This window comes from Phyllobates terribilis, unplaced genomic scaffold, assembly GCF_046119375.1.
Source record: "Phyllobates terribilis strain yellow unplaced genomic scaffold, ASM4611937v1 Scaffold_97__1_contigs__length_5976380, whole genome shotgun sequence".
In the NCBI taxonomy this organism is placed as follows: Eukaryota; Metazoa; Chordata; class Amphibia; order Anura; family Dendrobatidae; genus Phyllobates; species Phyllobates terribilis.
This window is the reverse complement of record NW_027362857.1, coordinates 5,466,360-5,490,149: the sequence shown is the minus strand read 5'-3', so window position 1 is coordinate 5,490,149 and position 23,790 is coordinate 5,466,360. Positions and strand designations below refer to the sequence as shown.

The 23,790-nt window shown below is 43.0% G+C and overlaps 1 protein-coding gene across 1 annotated transcript in view; it reads right to left on the bottom strand.

Moving 5' to 3' along the window:
• LOC141198551 (microtubule-associated serine/threonine-protein kinase 3-like) overlaps window positions 1-22,440 on the bottom strand; it is a 135,372-nt gene extending 112,932 nt beyond the window's left edge. The window contains exons 1-2 of the mRNA XM_073662984.1: window positions 22,304-22,440; window positions 19,634-19,820 (exon numbers count right to left, since the gene is read on the bottom strand). Of these exons, the coding sequence (XP_073519085.1) occupies window positions 19,634-19,820; window positions 22,304-22,440 (324 nt within the window). The remainder of the gene's footprint in view (window positions 1-19,633; window positions 19,821-22,303) is intronic.
• Window positions 22,441-23,790: the final 1,350 nt, after the last annotated feature.

Sequence of the window (23,790 nt, the reverse complement as noted above, 5' to 3'; positions counted from 1 at the left end):
CTAATTTTTGGCAGCCCTTGCAGTCACTGCATATGTAATAACAGTATAGGAGACCCACTCCTTTATAATGGGAACAACAAAGCATAGCCGGCTGATGGCTCTCTAGCAATAGTGAGGATCGACTGTTGGCCCTCTAACAATAGTAAGAGCCGCCTAATGGCCTTGTGAAAATAGGCTTTGTGACTTTTGACAGTCCCTCTTTCATAAATATAACAGGATGTGTCTGATCATGTCTCACACACCACATGACAAGATAAGGTAGTAAAATGTTAAAATTACTTTTATTGGTAAATGTATTTTTCACCATTGAAAGCAATGCAAAAGTGCAAAAACGTATCAAAAACGCTACTTGTGAACATAGCCCAAGGTGTGGAGGAGCCATTTTTGTTTTTGGTTATTTATTTTGCCTTATATATAAGTCATTACCCTGGAAAGGTTGTTCCTTAACATTTTTTGCAGGAAAATCCATTTTGGTTTCGTATTTGTAAAAAAGTGGCGTAATACTCTGACAATATTGTTCACAGCAGTGGCCTGGGAGACAGAGATGCTTCCAGGGGTCTTCCCCATGCTGTTACCATATCATGGCCAATTTATAGGCCCCCTCCAGACCCCGGGGGGGGGGGGGGGGCACCGAAAAGATGCTCAAGTTTCCCATTGGCTTACATTGGGCTCGCTACTCGAGTTGAGCACCCAAGCATTACGATTTTCTCGACTGGAGCAACGAGCTCCCATGCACTTTAGTGCTCGATCATCACTAGTAATAATATACATTTTACTGTGTATAACAGATATAAATGATTTGTCTTAGAACATAAAAATCCCCCCACTGGTCAGAGGAGTAAAGCGCCCACAGCTCTTTCCTCCATGTCTGCATCTGGTACTGATGCTCAGCCTGTAGTACTGCTGCCTTATTTCTTGCTAGGCAACCTCTTTATAAGTTGAGGTGCTCTATATAAGGTAACATCTCAAGATTCCATGATGACATTACTACAAGATTCCATGAATTTACCATCATTACTTATACCAGTGTTTATAGCAGGGCTGTGGAGTCGATAAGAGAAATGTCCGAGTCCTCAATTTCCCTGAGTCCAACTCCCTCATACATAGCTCATGTTTAAGGCTATGTGCCCACGATGCAGAAATGAAGCAGAAAATCTCCCTGGCAGAAAAACGCATGCAGATTGTACATGCGTTTTTCCTGCAGAATACATGCGGATTCACATGCGTTTCCGCATGCGGACTGACAAGCACTTTCCAGGCGATTAGCATCACTTGGAAAGTGCTTGTCAACTAGGTCACACTATATAAATCCATGCAAACAGCATGGATTTATATAGTGTGACCGTAAAACAATGCTTAAAATAAAGCTATACTCACCCCCGATGCCCCGGCGTGTGCTGCAGCGCTCGTTCCTGTCTGGTTCCTGGCTGCCGGCATATTGCAAGACACAGCGGTGAAGGGCCTGCGGTCACATGACTGCGACGTCACCGAAGGTCCTTCAGCGCTGTCGGCATGCAGAGAGAGCCGTCAGAAAGGTGAATATAAACTTTATTAGTTATTTTATTCTTTTTTTCACAGGTAGAATGGTACCCGGGTCTGGATGAGAGTCTTCTCTCCTCCAGAACTGGGTACCATCCGCCCATTGAATTGCATATTATCCGCGGGTACAAATGTACAGACACGGATTCTATGCGTCTCAATGCAAGTCAATGGCGGCGCTTCCGCAAAATTAATGAACATGCTGCGGATTTATGAGCGCTGCAGAAACGCTGCGGAAAAATCAGCAACATGTGCATTGACATTGTGGAATGCCATTGGGGACCATGGGGTGCGGATTGCCAAGCATTTTTGATGCGTTTCCGCTGCGGAAATTCTGCAGCGGAAAAGCATTAAAAACGCATCGTGGGCACGCAGCCTTAGTGATAAATGTTCTGTAGTAAAATGGTAACATCAGGCTTTTAATCATCATTATGATACTATAATCAAGCTATTTTTTATAGAACCTGAAATATTTTTATTGGAATACAACATTAAAATAAAAAAAAAACGTCAATAAATTGTAAATATGCAATGCACTATGCAGTAAGTGGGAGCAAAAACAGTTTTCAACAAAAACAAACTGAAGAACATTTGTGCAGTCTATGAATTTTTTCTAATATTTAAGATTATTTTCCTTATGTAATGATAATGAAGCTTCTACCCAGACCGTTTTGAATAGATATGATGACATTTTTTACAGAAGCAGTTTGAAGGGCTGTGGTTGTTTCTGTACCTAGGTGTGAATAACAGATTTCACTCCTGTAACAATTTATTCGCCCCTTTCTTATATTGATACATTTCTGGGTTCATGTAACAAAAGATAGAACCATAGTTGACCTTGTGGTACAAAATTAGTTAAGTGTGTTATTGCAAATGAAAGTTTGGATACTTGGACATCCCCATAAGCAATGATAAAGATTTGCTTTTGGAGTTATTTGTTGTGTATAGTCCCATTCTATATCCCCTTGAGGGGGTCCGGTACGACCTGGGACAAACTTTTAGCCTCTTTTCTAGATACCTGGATGATGGAAGATATTTTTGTGCTTGAACTAAAGAATCTAATATGTTTGAATGAGTTAGATTTGGATCATCCATGTTCCATATTTTGTCATTGGAGTTTGTGTTTAGTATTGTCTATAAGGGCATAGAGAAATGTATCATTCAGGGATACTTGTCCTTTCATTATATTCACTTTGGAAAGCCATTGAATGATTTGGGGTCCCAGTCTTGTTTTGTTAGATTAGTGATGATGACAGATGTGATATAACTGGCTTATATTTGGATATTTCGCCATAATTTCGTCAATTTGGGCGTCCTGTGTGGTTAGTACCTAGTAGCGCCCCCTTTTGCAAGTATCACAGCTTGTAAACGCTTTTTGTAACCAAACAAAAGTCTTTCAATTCTTGTTTGAGGGATTTTCATCCATTCTTCCTTGGATTATAAGGCTGTGTGCCCACGATGCATTTTTTAAACATTTCCGCAGCAGCAATTCCGCTGCGGAACGGCTTAAAAAACGCTTGGTAGAAGGTCTGCAATGTTCCCCAATGATAATCCGCATGTGCTGTGCACATGCTGTGGAAATTTCTGCTGCTGATTATCATTGCGAAAAAATCCGCAGCACTACCAATTATTTTGCGTACCGCCATTGACTTGCATTGAATCGCATAATATCCGCATGACTACATGTGCACATGCGGATATTAAGCGACTCAATGTGCGGATGGTACCTGGGTGGGGAGAAGAGGAGACTCTCATCCAGACCCGGGTACCATGGTACCTGTAAAAAAAAGAATTGAAAATAAAAAATAAACGTTATACTCACCTTCTGATGGGCCGCGTTCTCCTTAGAGGTGTGTCCTGGCTCCCTGACGGCTCGCGATGGTCTAAAAGGACCTTCCATGATGTCATTTAGTCATGTGAAGGGTCACGCGACCGCTGATGTCGGCGGTCGCGTGACCTGTCACATGACTAAATGACATCATGGAAGGTCCTTTTAGACCACTGTAAGCTGCCCAACACACTGGACGCACCGGAGAAGGAGACCCGAGGCCATCAGAAGGTAAGTATAATGTTTATTTTTTATTTTTTACCATTCTTTTTAACTATTAACTTGGTCACACTATATAAATCCATGCCGGTTACATGGATTTATATAGTGTGACCAAGTTGTCAAGCACTTTTCCAAGTGATGCTAAAATTGCTGGGAAAAGCGCTTGACAACCCGCATGCGAAATCGCATGTGAAAAACGCGGGGCATACGCTTGTCCCTGGCAGAAAAAAAGCAGTTAAAATCCGCATGCGTTTTTTCTGCCAGGGAGATGCAGAAATACTCAGGAAAAAATCCAGAGCATTTCTGCATCATGGGTACATAGCCTTACTCCAGTTCTGTGAGATTCCTGGGTTGTCTTGCAAGCACTGCTATTTTGAGGTTGAGCCAAAGATTTTCAATGATATTCAGATCAGGGGACTGTGAGGGCCATTGCAAAGCCTTCAGCTTGCTCCTTTTGAAGTCTATTGTGGATTGTGACATGTGCTTAGGATCATTATCAATTTGTAGAAGCCATCCTCTTTTCAACTTCAGCTTTTTTACAGATGATGTTATGCTGGCATCAAGAATTTGTTGAAATTTCATTTAATTCATTCTTCCCTCTACCCGTGAAATGTTCCAGGTGCCATTGGCTGTAACACAGCCCCAAAGCATGATTGATCCACCTCCATGCTTAAGGGTTGGCAAGATGTTCTTTTCCTGAAAATCTGTGCCCTTTTTTCTCCACACAGACCTTTGATCATTGTGGCCAAAGAGTTCTATTTTAACCTCATCGGTCCACAGGACTTGTTTCCAAAATGCATCAGGCTTGTTTAGATGTTCTTTTGCATACTTTTGATGCTGAATTTTATGGTGAGAAGTCGGACGCAGGGGAGGTTTTCTTCTGATGACTCTTCCATGAAGGCCATATTTGTGCAGGTGTCTCTGAATAGTAGAACAATGTATCACAACTCAAAAGTCTGCTAAATCTTTCTGAAGGTTTTTTGCAGTCAATCGGGGTTCTGATTTGCCTCTCTAGCAACCCTACGAGTGACTCTTACTGAAATTTTGTTTGGTTTTCCAGACTTTATCTTGACCTCCACTGTTCCTGGTAACTGCCATTTCTTAATTACAATTCAAACTGGGGAAAGGGCAACTTGAAAACGCTTTGCTATCTTCTTATAGCCTTCTCCTTCCTTGTGGCCCTCCACCATTTTCATTGTCAGAGTACTAGGCAGCTGCTTAGAAGAACCCATGGCTGCTGGTTTTTGTCACACGGTTAGAGGAGGTTGGGTTTTTATAAAGCTGGGAAATTTGCATCACCTGGCCTTTCCTAACAATGATAATGAACAAGCTATAACACTAACAGGCTAATTAAGGTCTGAAATCGTGGTCAACAAAGGTATCTGAGCACACAAATCTCCAAGGGTGCCCAAAGTTTTGCATCGGCCCATTTTTCTTTTTGTAATTTTTAAAAAGTAAAAACTGACCATATATATATATATATATATATATATATATATATGTATATATATATATATATATATATATATATATTGCCTAAAATACAAAAGAAATGTGTCATCTTTATCTTTAGGCCTTATAGAGATCAATTCATCTTCAACTTGCTTAGCTGTTCACTATAACATTAATTTTGACCAGGGGTGCCCAAACTTTTACATGTCACTGTATATCCCCAAATATTTCAGCGCCGTTTCAATCCAGCAGAACTGGAATCTCTTTGTCCATAGTGGCTTTGAAGGGCTTCTTAATAATAAGGTCTCAGTTTTGTCTATATCTAAGGTGTAACTCAATAGTCCTCCCAGTTCTTCTATTTCTTTAATAAGGAGTGCAGGCAGGGTCATATTTGTAATAGAGACCCCCATCTTGGGAAGTTGGGGGGTGGTGAGGCGTGGGCTTCTGACTTTCAGTCCGTGGACCCTCAGTAAAGATATTTCTTTTAGCTCCTGAATCCGGATTTCTTATAAATACGTAATTATGATTTTTATTGTGTATAACAGATATTAATAATTTATCTCAACGCTTATAAATCCCCTCACTGATGAGAAGAGCCCGGCGCCCACAGCTCCCTCTTACATACAAGCACTGATGCTCACCCTATGGTTTTACCATCTTCACTGTTGCTAGGCAACTTCCTTATAAAGTGAGAATCTCCATATAAGATTCCATCACAAGATTCCATGATGACATCACCGCTATTATGACATCAGAATTCACCACCACTACAGTTTCTTTCTTTTTTAATGGTATGATATGAGTGACAATGAATAAATAAATAAATCTTCCATCACTTTTTTATTTTCCTTTTTTTTTTGCCGCTCACTGTAGACAAATTAACTTTATTCTGCAGGTTGATACAATTACACAGATATCCAGTTTATTTTGCTTTTTAATCATTGACCCATAACTTTCATTTTTCTGTTTAGATTTAGGCAAGAGCTTTTTTTAATGGAACGAGCTACAATATTTATGGGTAACAGTGCGCGGTACATGAGATGTTTTCATCATTTTTTTTTTGTGTAGTGAAAAGAACAAAAAATATTCTACACGGATTTGGTGGAATCTTGATTTCTTTTATAGATTAAAAGTGTTCTCCGGCCGCTTCCTTCCACATTGGGAGGTGAGTGAGCTGCCGTCTGAGGAAACCTACCAAGTCACAGGCATGATGGCGGCCACACTTACACCGTCCCATCATGTATCTGTAGACGTGATGTCACCTCCCAGTATGGAAGTAAGCGGCGCTGAACAAACCCTTGAAGATCCTATAGGGGCCATTTATGTTACATGTGGTTGACTATAATCCTTTTGCCTTTGGAGAGAACCACAACTCACAGCATTTCTTGAATTTCTGCAGCTTCCAGGGCATTCTGGGGGTTATAATTGTCCAAAGAAGTAGAGTCATTATTTTTTTACCTAGTGACATAGGAGTGGATGCAGGGCTTTTTTTTAATAACTTATTAATGCTTGCCTCTGACACTTGCTTTATTTTTACCTCTGACAACGCTCACTGCGTTCACAATCACTGCTGATCTCCATGTTCAGTCTGTGATCTTGCCGACAGCCTATAGAGTTGCTGCTTGTGTTTCTAGGCAACTTCCTTTTATGGAGAGAAGCTCCATATATGGTAACATCTCAACATTCCGTGATGATATTATGACATCATAATGCACCACCATTACTTGTGCCAGTGTTTACAGCTACAGTGTCACTTTGACATTCCGGTGTCATTGTTGTTGGTGATTAGCTACATAGCTAGTGATTTACTGACTGCGATTTGGATTTATTTGGATTTATTTGAAATGTTTGAAATTCCTTTAGACAATTTTCAGGTGTTGGCACTGCTGCAGGGGATTCTTACCACCTATGCCCCTGACATTGTGCTGCCACTACCCGATGGCGTCCTCAGCTTCACTTACCGGCTGGTTATGGAGATATTGAGAGACTGCCTGACCAAATACCAGCAAGGTCGTATAAGCTCAGCATATCTTGAGCATTTACAGAAAAACATCAGGACATTGGTGCAACAGGTAAGTGACAGAAATCTGCACAAGACATCGAAAAGTTATAATAACAGAATATAAGTTTATTCACGTAAAATAGTTCTTTAGGCCGATAATAATATAATATATAACCGGCACTAAGTCACCAGATATGTAGTAATTGTAGAGCAGATCGCAGGAGTAAAGTGGTGACATAACCGACCTCCTCCATGTTCTCTCATGATTTTCCTTTTCTATTTATTTCCATCTTTATAGGCTGAAGAAAAATCCACAAGTGGAGAATTGACCTTTATTATACAACTGGCCCAAAATGTCCTATATGTACTGGAGCGTCCGGCCGGCTCAATGGAGCGTCTGGTAAGGATCCATCACCTTCTATATCACACGTCCTGGTCTGATCTTTTCCAGATTAGCCGTCATATAGCAGAGGGGCAGATTTATGATGTCAGATGCGCAGGATGTTCTATGGCCGCCTGTCTCTGCAGCTCAACCCTCTGTAGTGACATTCTGTACTCAGCGATGCAGAGGTTGTGTTTCCACCTCTGTCTCACTTCATCATTACAATCTTCATTCTTGTAAATGCTGCAGTTCTGACAATAGAAGTTATTAGAGAACAGTTGTAGATACAAGTCCCTTATATATTCATGTTGATTTTCTGGAGGGAGCGGCCATGTATAGTCCGTCCAATACTGAGATTGTCCCATAGATCCAGGTTTTGTACTTCGTGCCTTATGTATAGTCCGTCCAGTAATGAGATTATCCCATAGATCCAGGTTTAGTACTTCCTGCCTTATGTACAGGCCGTCCTTGGGTTACGAACTAGATAAATCCTATAGTTTTGTTTGTAACCCAAATTTGAATGTAAAATGGAAAGAGTGAAAAAAAACAATAATATTTTGCTCGCTGTGCGCCACCTGGTCCTCTTTTTTCCATCATAGTGTGCCACATTTCCAGCCTCTTCACTATGGGGCAGGACTTCCCGTCTCGTCCTTATGACCTTATGATTAGCAGTGAAATCTAGGTCCTGAATGTGGCCAGAAGTCATGGACTATAGTGAAGAGACCGGAGAAGCGGCACATGACATTGGAAAGAAGGGGACTGGACGGTAGGTGGTGAGCAGCCGGGTGGCCGGAGAGGAGAGTGGTGAATATTAGCTTTTTTTTTTCATAATCAACCCTTTGTATCTTGGAGTCGTTCTTAAGTCAGATGTTTGTAAGTCGAGGATGGACTGTATACGGTGATTTAGTATTTGTGAAATGTTATATTAATTGTACATATTGTGACCATCAGGAAACATCAGAAGGTGACTCTGAAGAGGGGGAAAACCTGACTATCCCGGACCCTAATACCAGTCAGCCAGGGCTGAACACTGATCTGATGGAAGGTGAGCACTCATCTAATATTCTTACATTCAAATATCGAGATATTATAGAGAACGGCAGAGAACATGTAGATTTACTCTCCATCCTCTGTACGAGGCCGGTGATCGCTCCGGAGCCCCCCATAGACTATAATGGAGGGAGGCAGGTAATTCTGCTTCTCTCCTCTGTGCTCTTCTCCATCATGTACAAGGAGGCTTCTAGGTCCCCGATCATGTAATTGTTCTAGGATTAATCAGATCCTGAACAATGGCCATTTATGGTCCAGAATATCCATCTATGGAGGAGCCATAAATATATACGTTGTGTGCAGAATCCCATATACCAGTATTACACCGTGTACAGAGCCCGTGTCATCTCCTTCTTTATATGGATGTTATATATTATGTACTGATATCGTCTAATTCAAAACGTCTCCTCATTATTATAGGAATATCTGTGCCGGCAATTACTGACGGTGGAATATGTGAGACCCCCGAGGTCCAGGAATCTGCCAGTGTAAGTATCAGCGGAGACGCCTGTGTATCATCAGGTAACGGGGGTGAATTACACTTATAATATTATCCCACATATGACGAGGGGATATCCCTATTCTTCATGTAGATCAGATCTATTGTGTGTGATGGCGGCATTATTATTCCTGCCCCCGCTGTGTGATCTCCCGTCTCCTCCCCTGCAGTACAGTGATGTCTGTGTATGGGGGATATCCCCTATATATAATGGTGTCTGTGGGGGTCCGGCTTGTATCACGTCCACATAATATACAGGAGAAGTTCCTGCATCCACAGATTTTATCTTTCTGCAGATTTTATGCTTTAATGCCATTTCTTATTATTTCTAGGCCTTGATCGGATCATTGAACCCAGGGAGAAATCCTTGTAAGAGCGACTACAAACAGATCAAACAGTTCAGCTGTGGAGCTTTTGGGTGAGCTTGATGTCGGCATAATATACGTTTTATAGGGCTCCTTATGACGATCCCTCTGTCTCTGTGCCCGTACAGTGTTACCATAGAGGAATTATAGGAGTCCACATTCCTGTTCTCTAGAGAAGAGCGGATCTGGCATAATTCACATTCGCCTTTCGTGCAGACTTTCTTGGGAAAAGCGATTCACGTAGTAGTTATCACTCGGCAAATGTAATATCTCTTATTACGCTCTGGGTTCTCTCCAGACCCCAGATCTTAATAAATGTAAGATGTACAAAATGGAAAAAATACTCATACTCACCTCACTGCTCAGCTCTCCGACCCCTCCGCTTCTCAGCGTCATCTGTCCGATCCTCACCGCATCTTCAGATTGCTGCCGCTCACGCTGGGCCAGAACTTCTAGTTTGGAGAAGGTCCAGGAGGATTCTATGCAAGCGCACGAAGATTTGCAATGTCATGCCACCATGACCTTTTATGCGTTTGTGCAGAATCTTCCTAGACGTCATCAATGCCAGAAGTCCTGTCTCAGCCTTAGACATTTTTTTGGACTTCAGCACTGGCAGCAGATTTGAAAGTGCAGTGAGGACCAAAAGGTTGAGATAGAGGGGCCAGAGAGGTAAGTATAAGAGTTTGTTTATTTTTTAACATTTTGAAGGGCTTTTAAGGTTTAGAAAATAGTAGCCAACGTTCACAATCTTGCCGAATCCAAGAGGAAGAGAATTACAAAAATTTTGCCATTTTGGCCAATGCGGATAAATGTAAAATTTGAGTAGAATTTATTCGCTCATCTCTTCTGTGCACATCTAATTGTCTCTTTTCCAGTGAGTCAGGATGTGACACGGATGAGGACCTCCCAGTGGAGATCATCTATGTAGCGATGGCAGCACATCTAGTATTCACCATTAGTACAGGAGATGTGATGAGGTCTATAGACAGACTATTAGTAAGAATACATTATAAACCACAGATTTTCTTCCTCTTCAGAACCGTCCACTTAGTGCGCCAAAAAGACTCCAAACAGTTATACGCCATGAAGAAACTGGACAAGCAGAAGCTGAAAGATCCAGTAAGACTTGAACGGGCCTTTCTAGAGAGGGACATCCTAACATTCGCAGATTGTCCCTTCGTGGCCTCCATGTTGTGCTCCTTTCCAACTACACGTCATCTGTGCATGGTCATGGAGTATGTACCAGGTAGGACATATCCATCGTATCTATATCCAGCGCTGGTCTGCTCATCTCTAGGACCTTCTCCATAAGCAGAATGTGACCACATAGATGGTTACATGTCCACACTGCTTTTACTATAAGTTATCTGTTATCAAAATGCCAGAAAACTGATTGTGTGGCAGAAATTTTCACTATAGATAAAGGAGGGTTTGACTGAATTTTAACAGTTTGTACAGTGTTTTTCCAAAAAATAAGACAAGGTCTTATATCATTTTTTGCTCCAAAAGATGGGTTAGGGCTTATTTTTAGGGGATGCCTTATTGTTTTGTCATGAACAACAATCCACATTTATTTTTGAATAAAAAAAAACTTATTTAAATATAATCATGTCATGACACACACACTGCACATACACATCTATATACACATATACTGCACATACACATGTATATACATAGTATAGCTTCACATTTTTATATGGGACGTTGTTTCCTTGCACTTATTTCTGCAGCTTTTGCACATTCGTGGTTTTGCTTCATAGACATTCAGCGCAGTCCTAGTTACTATTAGGGTATGCTCCATTGTTTTTCTTTTGCATTATTACACAGTATATCTCTATGTGTGACATCCTGCCCCAATGTCTCCGCTTATTTCTCATTCACACGTATCATGTGTAATTTACATTGTAACAAACCCTCTCCTGTCATATTTGCTTTCTCCTGTAGGAGGAGACTGTGGCAGTCTTATGAACATCTATGGACCTTTACCTGTCCCCTTGGCCCGAAAGTACATTGCAGAAACAGTCCTGGCTGTGGAATACCTGCACAGCTTTGGCGTGGTGCACCGAGACCTGAAGCCTGAGAAGTAAGTGCCCCCTCTAGGAGGAAGAAAGTTAGAGATTGTCATAAAGTCTATGGGTTATTACTTGGGGCTGACACCGTCTGTTTTTTCACAGCCTCCTGGTATCGGCATCTGGTCATATTAAAGTCACGGACTTCGGACTTTCCAAACTCGGCCTCATGAGACCAACATCAGAAACCTACAAGGCTCCAACCGAGGACGTCACCAGAGAGTTCCGTGATGATGAGGTCGGCTTTACTTACAGGATCTTGTTCTTTACTCTCCTCGTCTATTTCTCCTTCTCTGATATCTTCTCATTTAGAAAACTTTTTCCTCTGATGTTATTCGTCACAATTATTTTCTCAGCTCCTCATCTCCTTCTTCTGTTGCTTTCCAGATTGCTGGCTCCCCTGAATACATCGCCCCTGAAGTCATCTTACAGGAAGGCTATGGGCGGCCTGTGGACTGGTGGTCGGTAGGGATCATCCTACACGAATTCCTTCTATTCCGTGTACCATTTCATGGGGATTCCAAATATGAGACTTACTGCAGTATATTAAGGGGTAAGTAAAATAATCTGAATGCTGTGTGGTATCATTGTTATTTGCTTAGATTGGTTCTGTGGTTTAGTTACTTGTTGTGTTAATACAAAAGATTTTTGGTTTAATAAACTAAATGAAGAGGTTTTATTTTCTGTAACATTTTCTTTTAATATAACAGATGACATAACCTGGACATTTGATAATCGCACTCCTCCACCTGATGCTCAGGACATCATCACTGAGCTGCTCAGAAAAGATCCGGCACATAGACTTGGGACAGGTAATGTATATAATAGTATTAATAATGACTTATTTCACCTCTGTGACCAGATAAATGATCACGCCCCTGAGGATCAGCACTGAGATGCTCTGCTTTACCTGCTTGTTCATTCCCTTTCTTCATGCTCTGACTTTCAGCAAGTTTTCTTCACATCAGCTCTGTTACGTCTTCAGTTCAAATTAACATAAACTGTTCAGATATGGAGCTGTCTGTCTGATAATGTCTATATCACTTTTTATTGTTTTCCTTTCCCAGGAGGAGCTAAAGAGATCAAAATGCATCCATTCCTATGTGGCATAGACTTTGACAGTCTTCTAAGTAAGGAGCCGCATTTCATTCCTGACTTTGAGTCAGAAGAGGACACCGGCTACTTTGACCGTAAGTCATAGAATCATAGAATCATAGAATGGTAGAGTTGGAAGGGACCTCCTGGGTCATCTGGTCCAACCCCCTGCTCAAAGCAGGATTCACTAAATCATCTCAGACAGATGTCTGTCCAGCCTCTGTTTGAAGACGTCCATTGAAGGGGAACTCACCACCTCTCGTGGCAGCCTGTTCCACTCATTAATCACCCTAACTGTCAAAATTTTTTTTCTAATATCTAATAAGTGTCTCCTCCCATTTAGTTTCATCCCATTGCTTCTAGTCTTTCCTTGTGCAAATGAGAATAAAGATGATCCTTCTACAATGTGACAGCCCTTGACATATTTGTAGACAGCTATTAAGTCTCCTCTCAGTCTTCTTTTTTGCAAGCTAAACATTCCCAAATCCTGCAACCGTTCCTCATAGGACATGGTTTGCAGACCGGTCACCATTCTGGTCGCTCTTCTCTGAACTTGCTCCAGTTTGTCTATGTCTTTTTTAAAATGTGGTGCCCAAAACTGTACACAGTATTCCAGATGAGGTCTGACCAAAGAGGAGTAAAGACCGATAATGACTTCACGTGATCTAGACTGTATGCTTCTGTTAATACATCCCAGAATTGTATTTGCCTTTTTTGCTGCTGCATCACATTGTTGACTCATGTTCAGTCTATGATCTATTAGTATACCTAAGTCTTTTTCACATGTACTGTTGCTTAGCTCTATTCCTCCCATTTTGTATATGCTTTTTTCATTTTTATTGCCCAGATGTAGTACTTTGCATTTTTCCCTGTTAAAAACCATTCTGTTGGTTGCTGCCCACTGCTCCAGTTTATTTAGGTCTTTTTGAATCCTCTCTCTCTCTTCTCTAGTATTAGCTATCCCTCCTAGCTTTGTGTCATCAGCAAATTTAATCAGTTTACCCTCAATTCCTTCATCTAAATCATTGATAAAGATGTTGAACAATACAGGTCCCAGGACGGAGCCCTGTGGTACCCCACTTGAGACATTCATCCAGCTGGATGTGAAGCCATTTACAACCACCCTTTGAGTCCGATCACTAAGCCAGTTATGAATCCACCTAACAGTTGCCTGGTCCATTGCATACTTGGTCATTTTTTCAATAAGGATGGTGTGAGATACTTTGTCAAATGCTTTGCTGAAGTCAAGATATACTATATCTACAGCATTTCCCTGATCCACCCAGTCAGTGATTCTGTCATAGAAGGAAATTAATTTAGTCTGACATGACTTGTTAGTTACAAACCCATGCTGACTCTGGTTAATCACTTCATTCTTATCCATGTACTTACATACATGATGTTTAATAATTTGTTCAAAGATCTTTCCTGGTATAGAAGTCAGACTCACCGGCCTATGAACTGGGTCCACCTTCTTCCCCTTTTTGAAGATAGGAACAACATTTGCTCTTCTCCAGTCTTCTGGGACTTCTCCTGTTCTCCAAGAATTTTCAAAGATTATGGAGAGTGGTTCTAAAATTTCTTCTACGATCTCCTTCAGTACTCTGGGGTGTAATTCATCTGGACCTGGAAGTAGAATGAGACGTTATCTGCAGAAAGCTGTTGTGTGTCTTGTCTTTCATTATATGTGACAACCAGTCCCCATCATTATTAGTAATAAAATGGTGACTTTCCGTGACTGAATCTTATGCCAATAATCTCTAATAACACTTATACCTTGCAGCTCAATGTAGCAATTATGAACTTATTGATTCAGATGAGGGGGACACAAGCGAGGACAATGACTGGCCAGAAAGCCTGAACTTTATATCATCGTCTCAAAGGCTTTCTAAAGTAAGTGTGACCGGTAAGATCTATAAAACCTATAATTAAAATAAAGTTTAAATAGATATTTATTTTATTTTTCTCTATGTTTTAGCTCTGTTCCACCAATACCAGGGTGATGAACGATCAAGAACTGAAGCCACCTCCAGTGTATTCCCCAGAGAGTGCAAAACACTCAGATATGTGAGTAAATTATTATTATGGGGTTTGGATTTGATATATCAGAAGATGAACTGTAATATAAGTGTAACTCAGTACTATATCCAGCGCCACCACCCCATGATTGATGATCACTGTGGTTCTGGCTTGTGATAACGCTGGCGATAACAGCCAATCATTGCGACCAGTCAATCATTTCCAACTCATTACAGGCCAATATTACTAGCGATTCTCCATTCTTAGTGATAGAAGTGGGTCCTGAGCAGGGTGCCTCTTCCATGTTATCCAAATGTCCTAACCGGCCTTGCAGACGGGTGTTCTTATTGTTTTTACTTGTAATTTATATGTTTTTCTTCTACCAAACAGGCAGCAAGAATCTTCCCCTTCCAAACCTGATGTAGACAAGCAGTGTTTTACTGCTAAGGACAGCGAGTCCTCCCCATTGTCAGGTGTGTACAGGTCTATATGACATCCTATTACAGCCTATGATCAAAACGTGTAATGTGAACGTGCACATAAAGGATCAGAAAATTACTACTTTTTTCTCCCTATAAAGCAATAAGCAGTTCATTCTGTAAAAATCTCCATTCTTTTATTCATTAAAAGTTATAAGGGGCCTTTTAGTCTTCTTCCAAACTGACCCGAATCCTGCGCCCACTGCCCCATATGGCCCATACTGACCCCTTTATGGCCTCAATGTTACACTGAGGTTTATATAACTGATTATAAGGCAACACTGAGGCACACTACAAGTAATGTCATGTTATTAAGGGTCACCTGTGTATGGATGATTCCTCTGGCGTCCGGCCACAGTGACAGCACAGCCGTGTCCTCTGATTTGGAGTCCTGTTACTGACATCAGTGTTACGTCTCTTCTCATAGGTTCTCTCTTCCGCCGGGTGATCTCTTCCTGCCGTCGTGGACTATCCAGGGCTGCTCACTCCATCCGAAAAAGCTGCTTATTTGGTGTCTGTCACCGCGGCTCCATAAACATCGCGAGGGCAGAAAACCGCCACGTCTAGCGTCCTGAGGAAAGTACAGCGCGTCCACCATCAATGCTGTACCTGTATGGAAGGACTGGTACAATCTACATGTGGCCTCCTGACCAGCAAGGAACATCTGCTGAAGAAGGAGGTTCCTCCAAGAACATCTCCTCGTCCTTCCATGCAATTCTTAATTTAAAAATAAAACTTTCAAATTGATTAATGTCCCTTTGGATTTAATGGACATTTATGGGGGGTCAGTACTATACGTTATACATGTTTGATGGGTGGGCTCCAAACAGGAGAATATCTGTTACATGTCTCCCATTAATCCTCTAAACCTCAACCAAAAGTGTATGCGAGGACCAGTGATTCTGTTACACCTAAGAATGACGGTCAATGTAGAAAAAACATGTTCTGATCTATAGATTTTATCCATAGACTAGGACCTTTTTACCTAATATGGCTCTACATAAGTGTTATGCACAGGGACCAGTTGGATTCGGTGCTGGGCGTCCTGGGGAGCCCAGGGGTCACATCCCCACTGTCACATAACCTTCTGTATTCTAGTGATCACTTCTGCGACCACCCTTCTCACTAGGGCTGTGGGGTCAGTAAGAAAATCTCCACCTATAATAATGACTAATAACAAATTTATAACAGCAAATAATAGAGAATATTCAGCAACTTTTGCAGGAAAATCATTTATATTACACAATATTAACAACATGGACGGTTTTACATTTTTCTACCTGGAGTAGGGGGCGGTACGTTCCTCTGATTTAGGTGCCTGGTGAATGGTGGGATCTACTTACATAGGACCTCCAGTGCTGATGATTGACCAGTTCATACACAATGCCCCCATAACAGTGTTAGCTACACAGTGCCTCCATAACATTGCCGTTGATGCCATGCTAGCCACATTGTGTGCCATTAGTGCTGTCTTGTCCATGCTGGGCATCACTTTAAGCCACAAGCCAGAAAAGATACATGGGAGCAGTCGATAGCGGGTGCTGACCCGGATCTCACAAGGACTTCAGGACAGAGATTGTGGCACGTCCATCTACATACTGTGGAGCCCGGGCTGCATGTTGCGCTCACGTGGCCTAAATGTTCCTTAGCCCTGGTGCACATTATAGCTCCGGCTCCTCTTCCTCTCAATGACCCAGTGTTTTATATAATAACACAATACGGGCAATACATGAACCAAGTGACATGTCGGAGACCAAATAGATGACCCTGAAAGAGTCATAACATAGACACACGTAAGTGAAGACATTGGTGGACTTTTTGGCAGTCATTGTCTTGAGTACTGGATAAGTCTATAGGTCTCGACAATCCCTGCCATGTTCCCCAATCCTCACTTAAGCTTCAGGTTTATCCACGCGTCCTTTATTGAGTTGATTTGGTCAGTGACCCCACCACATTGTTGTTTTTCAGTCCATACTGTGTAGTTTTGGTTTTACGGTCTGAGTTCTCGCTTTCCTGGAATATAAATCTGCTCACGAGTTGTCACCTGCAGAAGGTTTGCTCCAGGATTTCCCTGTTTTCCTCAGAACCCATTTTACTCCTTACCTTCACACGTCTTCCAGAGCCTGAGACAGAAGATGATGCTGCCATATCCTTATTTTAGTATAAGGGTGATCAGTGATGTATCCAGAAGCTCGAGGGCCCAGATGCTAAATCTCCATCAGTTCCTCCAACTGACTATTAGTAGTAATAATCTAGAGTCTTTATGTGACGCCCTGCTGCGCATGGAGCCACAGATCCTGGAGGGGTGCATTTCAGGTTTTATCCACAAGAGGCCCTCACAGCATACACACACCTCCACCTTCCACCTCAGACCACCAGAGGGAGCCCGATAGGGATATAAATAGGGAAGGTGGAGTGATTCAGCAGTTCCTGCTCAGACACAGAAGGAGTGAGTCTGTGAGTTAGTTCTCCTCAGGAAGAGAGTGGAGACAGAACAGTCTGGAGTCCACAGCCAGTTCCTGCAGAGTGAGACACAGAGAAACAGGTCAGTCTGCAGTGGAGCTCAGTCAGACTCAAGCAGCTCGAGTTAAGTGAGCTAGGAGCGTTGCTGACACTCAGAGAGCAGCAGAAGAGGCAGCCAACCAACTGCCAGTTTGTATAGCCTAGTGAGGGCCTGAGTAGGCCGAAGGCTAGAGGAGTAAATAGCATTGGGGGCAGAGGAGCTTTACCGGCTCACCCCAGGAACCATATACCGGACATCGGGTCCGAGTCTGCAGGGATTCTTTACACCCAGCAGAAGACAACCAGAACCCCTGGCGAACTACATGTCCCAGGAATACCAAACGCTGACTGTTATACCAGGGTCAGGAGTTACCGAGGCCCCATATACCAGGGAGTGTGTACTCCAACAGAAGGCCCTACCACAGGATCAGCCGGTGCAGAACAGAGACTAAGTTAGGCCTAGCTCCAGGCAGGCCAGAGACTAACACTAAGCGGCGAAGAAACAGGAGGCCCTACACCTGCTCACTGGGGAGAGTCCTGCAGTGCACCCCTCACCCTACAGTGCTCCGGACAGTACCTGCATTTCCACCAGTAAAAGGTACAGAAGCAAACCGTGTGTGTGTGTCCCCTGTTCTTCCTTGGACCCGGCTGGGTCACCGCCATATTGTGCACCTCGTCAAACATCGCTGCCCTGAGGCCTAGCTCCACCTGTGGGGAGCTACACCATCATAGCTGCCGTAACACCGGCCTCAGTGGACTGCCGCAGCGCTGGTGATCCTCACCAGACACCACAGGTGGCGTCACGAACTTTGACATTTCATTTTCCCCTTTTTTAAGAGAGACCCCAGGGTACGGGCCCGGGAGCCGACCACCGCGACATCCCCCAAGACCAGGCATTAAGGCCCGGGCGCCGAGTAGTCCCCATCCCCTGGGTGCCACATTTGCATATGGGACAAAGGGACCTTTTTGGCTCCCCTAGTCTCTAGGGCACGAAGGAGACAGTAAACCCTGCATTTATTATAGGCAAGCCCCTGGGAGAGGTGGGTTTTTGGTGGTGTGTAGTAATGGACTTACCAAAAACTTTCATCATAGCTTTTTTAATCAGAAAACTGGAGTAATCTGCTTTGAAAGTTTTTTAAAAAAATTGAGCAAAGAGGAGTTGTACAGAAATGTTCCCACTTTTAAATTTTTTTTCGCTAGTTTGAAGAAACTCCGCCAAAATGGGCAGAGCTAGAGAGGAGCCGGGACTGGATGGGACATGGCTATGTCCACCTGTCAAATTCTGCAAGAGCGTTGGCGTTTCTTCTGCCAGTAATGCTACTTCAGTCCGTGCACAACTTTAGTCTTAATATATCGGCCTCACAGTATTTTATAATGGCCAAAAAACTGATTTTCAGCCATGTCAGAAACTTTCAAGATAATTTATAGTCTGATCCGCCATCTTGTCCGTGTCTTGGAAACCTGAGAATGAGCGCTAGTCTCGGCAATCCAACAATCCCATACACAATGAGGGGTCCGCATACTTGACCTCCAGTCCATTCATTATGGAGCCCACATTTGGGATTAGTGGGGTCTTTAGTGATTGGGCCCCAAGCGATCAGTAATTATCCCCTGTCCTATGGATAAGTGATAACGCACCATCTTGTTCCAAACCTTTAAGGTGAAGGCCCATTTGCACATCGCCTGTAGAGCGTCACACAGATTCCCTCATATTACGGAGCTGCAGACGTTCTGCCATATTAGATTTCTTTTTATGGAGGAACTTTCCCTAGAAACATTGTATTGTAATGTAAAGAAGAAAAGATGCCTCCATATGAACTTGAGGACACCTGAAGGAGCAGCATGGCCCTATACAATGAGAATATACGGCATGTGTCCTCTGATGATACCAGTATGTTCCACCATAACATGGACCTGTGTAATGGACAAGTAGCTACTACCAAACCCCAAAACCTATTGTAACCAGAGATAACACTATAAAAAAATTAAAGTTGCTTTTATTTTATTATTTAAATAAAAAATTCTCAAGAAATTTTAAAAGTTGACAATCAGGCGTCCATCATCCATATTTCCACATATTCAGTAATAGCTGATGGTCGGTCTGACACATGTGCAGCCCAGAGTCACCACCTCGCCCTCCAGTCTGTAGGAGAAGCTGCAGCCTTTCTGCTCCCGTCGTAGGACCATCACCTCCTGCTGGATGGGGAAGGAGATCAGGTCTGGACTTTCATGGCCATCAGTGTCTACACAAGCAAAAGTCAGACAATCGGCCTCGGCAATGACGACAGGGAACCTGTTGGTATCTGTGCTGAGACTGGGAATAAAAATACACAGTGAGAGAAGCTGTGTAACACCTGGTCCATGTCCGCGCTCCTTGTTCTTATCCTGCAGATTCTCGAGGCTTTTTCTTCAGTCTTCTGCTCTATAAATCTCCAGTTTCTCCCTCCATACAAGGTTATTCTGGGTGATGTCAGAGCCGCGCCGTGCGCTCTCAGCTTCTCTCCTTCATGTTTTATTTCTAATAACTGCAGCTGCATCTCCCTCCTCCCCTGAAGTCTATTTGGGGACAGGGGAGATTTCTGAACAGTTACTGGGAGCTTGTAGGCAGGAAAAGAAGAACGAGAGGCGGCTAGAAGATGGGAAGACGTTATTCTCCACTAAAGGGGTTATAAAAACATCCCGACAAGCTATTCCCTGCTATTGTAACTCTACTGAAAAGATTATTTTCTTTCTATACTTTACTAGACGTCCTTCTACAGGAGACTCCGGGAATCTCCACCGGACTGTATCACTATTCAGCGCTGCTTGTAATGTGACAGGTTGTGATATTACCTGTATTCCCAGGGGGACAGAGAGCGGGTGTGACCGTCCTCCATCTGCTCCGAGCCGTCCATAGAGCTGCTGTCAATCAGACTGGTGTCCACTGTCATACTGGTCGGCAGGTGCCGGTTCCTTCTTCCAGGACATCTCTGTCTGCCCTCTAGAGGGAGCTCTTCACCCCTAGATCCTTCCTGATTATGGGGCAAATCCTCCTCTGGTAGAAAGGCCGACGAGGTGAAGGAGACCGGGACGGCCACCTGAGAGATAGGGAAAGATGGGGAGAACATGGAGAATAATTCACATCATTCCAAAAATAGGGGAAACTTGTCTTGTGCAGATGACGTTTGCCTTGAAGGGGTTGTCCCCTTTCAGAATAGTGACTATCATGGGCTACAGTGGCTGTAACAAAACAAACTGAGTATTACTCCCCCTCCCTGGGTCTAACTCCAGCTCTCCGCTGCTGCCGGATCTCTGCTGATTGTCTGCAGCACTGACATCACATCGACAACTCTACAGCCAATCATGACTGTGTTCAGCTCATTGATTGGTTGCAATGCTGTCAACTTGATGTCAGCACTGCAGACAATCAGCACAGACCAGGCAGTGTCGGAAAGCTGGAGTTAGACCCGGGGAGGGTGAGCAATACTTGGTTTGTTTTCTTATTATATATATAAAACCCTTTCTTATAACCCCTCTAACAAGGCTGAGTCTATTATCTTCCTTTAGAGGGGGAATTACAAATATTATGTGTTCTGTCCTGAAATGTAACGTCACCACTAGTGATGGGAGCAGCGGTAAATCAGTGAATAAATGAAATCTTCTACATCTTTGTGTTATTACACTTTGTGTTTCATCTCTCACCATCTTCAGGATCTGTTTGATGTCAGTGAATGAGGACGGTTCTGTTTCCATTCGGAGGCCGTAATCCTGCACATTGCTGCTCCTGCTCTCAGCGGATACATTGTATCCAGTCTAGAAAATGCTCCTGAGCAAAATATATATCAGCCACAATCTAATAGCTTGTTACAATGTATCAGTCTGGAGTTTTGCTTACAGAGCATTGTCTGCACTGGATACAATTGTATCCGCTTCTCGACTAGATACAGACAGGTTTACTGAATGGAAACAGCAGTGTTCTCATTCACTGACAGCAAACTAATATCTTTAGTTGGGAGCAATTGAAACATAAAGGGTCCAGTTTATCATTTGCATTTTTTTTTCTTTTTTTTGTCATTTGGTTTTCATTGCGCCAAAGTCATCAAAATGGCCCAAACGTTTCATCAACTTTGCTCAAAATCAAAAAATGCTTTTTACTTTAACCTGTCTTGCAACTTTTTAGCTTAAAAAGTTGAATGTTCTGCTAAAATGTTGCAAAATATGGGCAAGATTTTAGTGATGCATCAAATCACTCCGAGAGGTTGGAGAAAATTAGCAACAAAATGTGCGACTTTTTGAAAAGTCACAAATGATAAATCAAATGAAAACATCTGGAAACCCTAAACTCCGAAATGTAGCGAAAAAAAGAAGCGAACAAACAAAAAAAGGACGTAAACATAAAAAAGGGACTGAAACAAAAGGTGTAAATGTTAAGATGAATACGCCACAAACAAAAATAAAAGGTGCCGAACACCAAAAACTCGGCAAAAAAACAGTCAGCAAAGAATCGGCTCCAAAGTATAATAGAAAGATATAGAACTTTTCATTTATAAACTGTTTTATTAACCCCGAGCTGAAAAATCATTTTAAAATAACTATTTAGGATCAGAGTCCTGCCTTTCTCCTCTTCTGATTTCATAAAATCATTCAATATAATCTTACCTCTTCAAAGGAAAATTCCTTTAACTATTATTTTATCAAATACTTGCAAGTGCTATAAATCATGGAACTTTTTCCAGACTATTGGAATTAACATTTGAATTCTGGATATCATCTCCTTTACTGAACACAATAGCATAACATGGTCTCTATAATACTCACAAGGATGAGAGATGTCCTTGTAAGGACCATCCTGATTCTTCTGGTCGCTCTATATTCCGGTGGATCTCCAGTCTGATCCTTCCATCCCCGTCCCTCTCGCTTTTTATATCACTTTTTGCTTCAGGTGGAGTCTCCATCCCAGGAATCAGAGTTTTCCGAAAAGTTTCTGTAAGTTCCCGCAGTGTCTGTGACCGGTGAGGAATGGAGGCCGTCACTGTGGACTGTCCGACTCTGCCCTATAATGTCCGATTATAGGAAAAACCAGCATAAGATCCCAGCACTTCCCTAAATCACAGCCATCGTTTATCTGAACTCTCCGCTTATCTGGGGCCACAGAGATAATAACTCACAGCAGTGACGGACCTCGGTGTTTCCTAATATAACTATCCCCCCATCATTGCTTTGTGGTAATGTAACTATTAAAGACTAGATGGTGGCCCGATTCTAACGCATCGGGTATTCTAGAATAGGTATGCGGCCGACCGGGCGCAAGCAGCAGAGCGGTGTTTACATTTGGCGCCAAAATCGCTGATTGGTCGAGGCCGGCAACCGCGACCAATCAGCAAAGCAGTGTTAAAATATGGCGCCTATATCGCACATTGGTCACGGCCGGCGGTCGCGACTAATCAGCAGAGCAGGGTTTAAATTTGGCGCCAATAATGCTGATTGGTCGCGGCCAGCGAACGCGACCCATCAGCAGAGCGGGGTTTAAATTTGGCGGCAATAATGCTGATTATTTGCAGCCGGCGGTCGTGACCAATCAGCAGAGCGGTATTTAAATTTGGCGCCAATAATGGTGAATGGTCACGGCCGCGACCAATCAGCAGAGCGGTGTTTAAATTTGTCGCCAATAATGCTGGTTATTCGTGACCGGTAACCGCGACCAATAAGCAGAGCGGTGTTTAAATATGGCGCCAATATCGCTGATTGGTCACGGCCGGTGGTTGCGACTAATCAACAGAGCGAAGTTTAAATTTGGTGCCAATACTGCTGATTGGTCGCGTCGTATTAGTGAGGACCGGGGAGCGGCGCTGTCTGTGCGGGTACTTCCGCTGCGAGCAGCTGGGAGATGAGCGGCTGCTCGCAGCAGAAGCAGCCCGACCGGCGGCGCCGCTCCTCGGTCCTCCGTTCACAGTTGCCGTCGGGAGATCATAGCGCTGTTTAAATTAGGTGCCAATCTCGCTGATTGGTCGCGGTCGGCTGGCGGCCGCAACCAATCAGCAGAGCGTTGTTTAAATTTGGCGCTAATCTTGCTGATTGGTCGCGGTCGGCTGTCATCCGCGACCAATCAGCAGAGCATTGTTTAAATTTGGCACCAATCTCGCTTATTGGTCGCGTCTGGCATCCGCGACCAATCAGCAGAGCGTTCTTTAAATTTGGCGCCAATCTCGCTGATTGATCGTGGCTGCCGTCCGCGACCAATCAGCAGAGCGTTGTTTAAATTTTGCGCCAATCTCGCTGATTGGTCGCGGCTGGCAACCGCGACC